A 2,759-nucleotide genomic window follows, 5' to 3' on the forward strand; every position below is an offset into this window, starting at 1 on the left:
TTAAATAAACACATCTAACCCTGTCCCAATCCAAGGCTAATGCAAGGAAAGTTGCCTTGGCTCTGATGAGAAAGGGGCATGGGATATGAAAATAATTCCACAAAGTCTTCAGGATTGCAGATAAATCTCCAGCTTATTTGTGACTGACATTCATAGCATTTTATAGTTCTAAAAGCCTCAAATTAAAAGTGGTCCCTGACAAGAGGTGCCCTTTGGTGCCTGGAAGTAGCAAACACAAAGGATGTAAACTCAAAAATCCCCACAAATAATTTTATGTGGGCACTAAGTATTTCATAATCAAAAATGAGCCCAGAAGGAAACAAGACACACTAGGGGAGAATCATCCAAAAGCTGAATAAAAACCAGCAGAGAAAGCTCTATAAAAACTCATGAACAGTGGGTCTTGATGAGCTTCCGGGTTTATGGATTCGTGGGCTGCTTCCAACTGCTAGGAGGGTGGTGCACTCCAACTCTGGGACCGAAGACCCTGTGCTCAGGACTCTTCCAGACCTCTTTATCCGGCTGTTCATCTTCCATAATCAACTGGTAGACATTACATCCAAGAGGAAATAATCCAGGCAAGGAAGCACAAGCTAATCAAGATGTGTAGTTCTGTGGCTGCCAAGTTGTGGTTTTTGACAGATCGTCGCATCAGGGAAGACTATCCTCAAAAAGAGGTTTTACGAGCGCTGAAGGCCAAATGTTGTGAGGAGGAACTGGACTTTAGGGCTGTGGTGATGGATGAGGTGGTGCTGACAATCGAGCAAGGAAACCTGGGTCTGCGGATCAATGGAGAGCTAATCACTGCCTACCCACAAGTGGTGGTAGTCAGAGTACCAACCCCTTGGGTGCAGAGTGATAGTGACATCACTGTTTTGCGCCATCTAGAGAAGATGGGATGCCGGTTAATGAACCGACCTCAAGCCATCCTGAACTGCGTTAATAAGTTCTGGACATTTCAAGAGTTAGCTGGCCATGGTGTTCCTCTGCCAGATACTTTCTCTTATGGTGGCCATGAAAATTTTGCTAAAATGATTGATGAAGCAGAAGTACTGGAGTTCCCAATGGTAGTAAAGAATACGCGGGGTCATAGAGGTAAAGCTGTTTTCTTGGCTCGAGATAAGCACCATTTGGCTGATCTAAGCCATCATATTCGCCATGAAGCACCATACCTGTTCCAGAAGTATGTTAAAGAGTCTCATAGACGGGATGTACGTGTCATTGTCGTGGGAGGCCGTGTGGTTGGCACCATGTTACGTTGTTCAACAGATGGGAGAATGCAAAGCAACTGCTCATTAGGTGGTGTGGGGATGATGTGCTCATTGAGTGAACAAGGGAAGCAGCTAGCTATCCAGGTGTCTAATATCCTGGGGATGGATGTATGTGGCATTGACCTGTTGATGAAAGATGACGGCTCCTTCTGCGTCTGTGAGGCCAATGCAAATGTAGGTTTCATCGCCTTTGATAAGGCTTGTAATCTAGATGTAGCTGGTATCATAGCAGACTATGCCGCCTCCCTTCTACCCTCTGGCCGGCTCACCCGGCGTATGTCCCTGCTCTCCGTGGTGTCCACTGCCAGTGAGACTAGTGAGCCGGAGCTGGGTCCCCCAGCCAGCACTGCTGTTGACAACATGAGTGCAAGTTCCAGCTCTGTTGACAGCGACCCTGAAAGCACGGAGCGAGAGCTGCTCACCAAGCTCCCAGGGGGCCTGTTCAACATGAACCAGCTGCTAGCCAATGAAATCAAACTACTGGTGGACTGACTCCACTGGTAATTAACCAACAAAACCCTTGTAAAACTTTCTTTCTTTTTTCTTTTCTATTTTTGAAACCAACTTGCAATGCTGTTCATGGTGGATGCTCAGGAAGATGAGAGAAAATTAGTAGGATTAGTTGGAGAGAGTGGGAGATAGATGAGACCTCTGCTTGTAAGATGTTACTTTCATTTACAAATCCTACAAATAGAGAGGCAGAATAGGTGGGGTATAGAAAAATGTCAGGCTCTCATAATTCCCCTTTAAATTGCTAAAAAGTTTGTATACTCATAGGCCATGAGGAACAAATACTTTTTTTTTTCATGGTCCCTTGCTTTTGTTTTTGTACAAAAAAAAAATAATAATAATAACAGTTTTGCTACAAATATCCGAGTAGCATAACTTCACATTGTGTTGGAAGATTTGTCATTGAGGAAAACATCTGCTTAAATTACAGGAATTTTTGTATTATACAGCTCTGAAAATTCTGCCATTTCCTTATTAACTAGCAGCTTTAGTTTGTAGTTTATGAAATCTCGAGGGGCTCTTTTACTGGGATTTCTTATTTTTGTTTTTTGTTTTCTTCCCCTTAATTTGGTGGGAGGGTCAAAGTGACTATAACCCAATAAAGACTTCTTAATGACAAAAAAAAAATAAAAAAATAAAATAAAAAAAAATTTTAAAAACCCAGCAGAAACAAATTCACACAAATTTCAGAAATTTTTTATAATTTTGCAATTATCAAATGTGAAGTATTTTAAACATATATTTAAAATGTTTAAGAAAATAAAAGAAGAGAAAGCCTGATAATAACTGCAGGAAAAAAACTGAATTTAACTTCTGGAATTAAAATATAGAATAGTCCAAAGTAAAAAATTAATGTGCAGTCTTAATAATATATTAGACACAATTGAAAATAGAACTGAAAATCGTTTTTAAAAATTATTCAGAAGGCCTCAAAAAGATTAAGGAAGTGGCAGAAAATGTGAAAGAGTGGGTAAGAGA

At 40.9% G+C, this 2,759-nt stretch overlaps 1 protein-coding gene across 1 annotated transcript; it reads left to right on the forward strand.

Moving 5' to 3' along the window:
- Nucleotides 1–408: 408 nt before the first annotated feature.
- LOC102128847 (beta-citrylglutamate synthase B) lies at nt 409–2,431 on the forward strand. Its single transcript, XM_045371237.3, has one exon. The coding sequence runs from the start codon at nt 603–605 to the stop codon at nt 1,761–1,763; it is 1,161 nt and encodes a 386-aa protein (XP_045227172.2). The 5' UTR covers nt 409–602; the 3' UTR covers nt 1,764–2,431.
- The last annotated feature ends 328 nt before the right edge of the window (nt 2,432–2,759 follow it).

This window comes from Macaca fascicularis, chromosome 14 (genome assembly GCF_037993035.2).
Source record: "Macaca fascicularis isolate 582-1 chromosome 14, T2T-MFA8v1.1".
Lineage (NCBI taxonomy): Eukaryota > Metazoa > Chordata > Mammalia > Primates > Cercopithecidae > Macaca > Macaca fascicularis.

Coding starts and splice junctions, on each gene's coding strand:
- LOC102128847 (XM_045371237.3), top strand. CDS start 603: ATGTGTAGTTCTGTGGCTGCCAAGTTGTGGTTTTTGACAGATCGTCGC.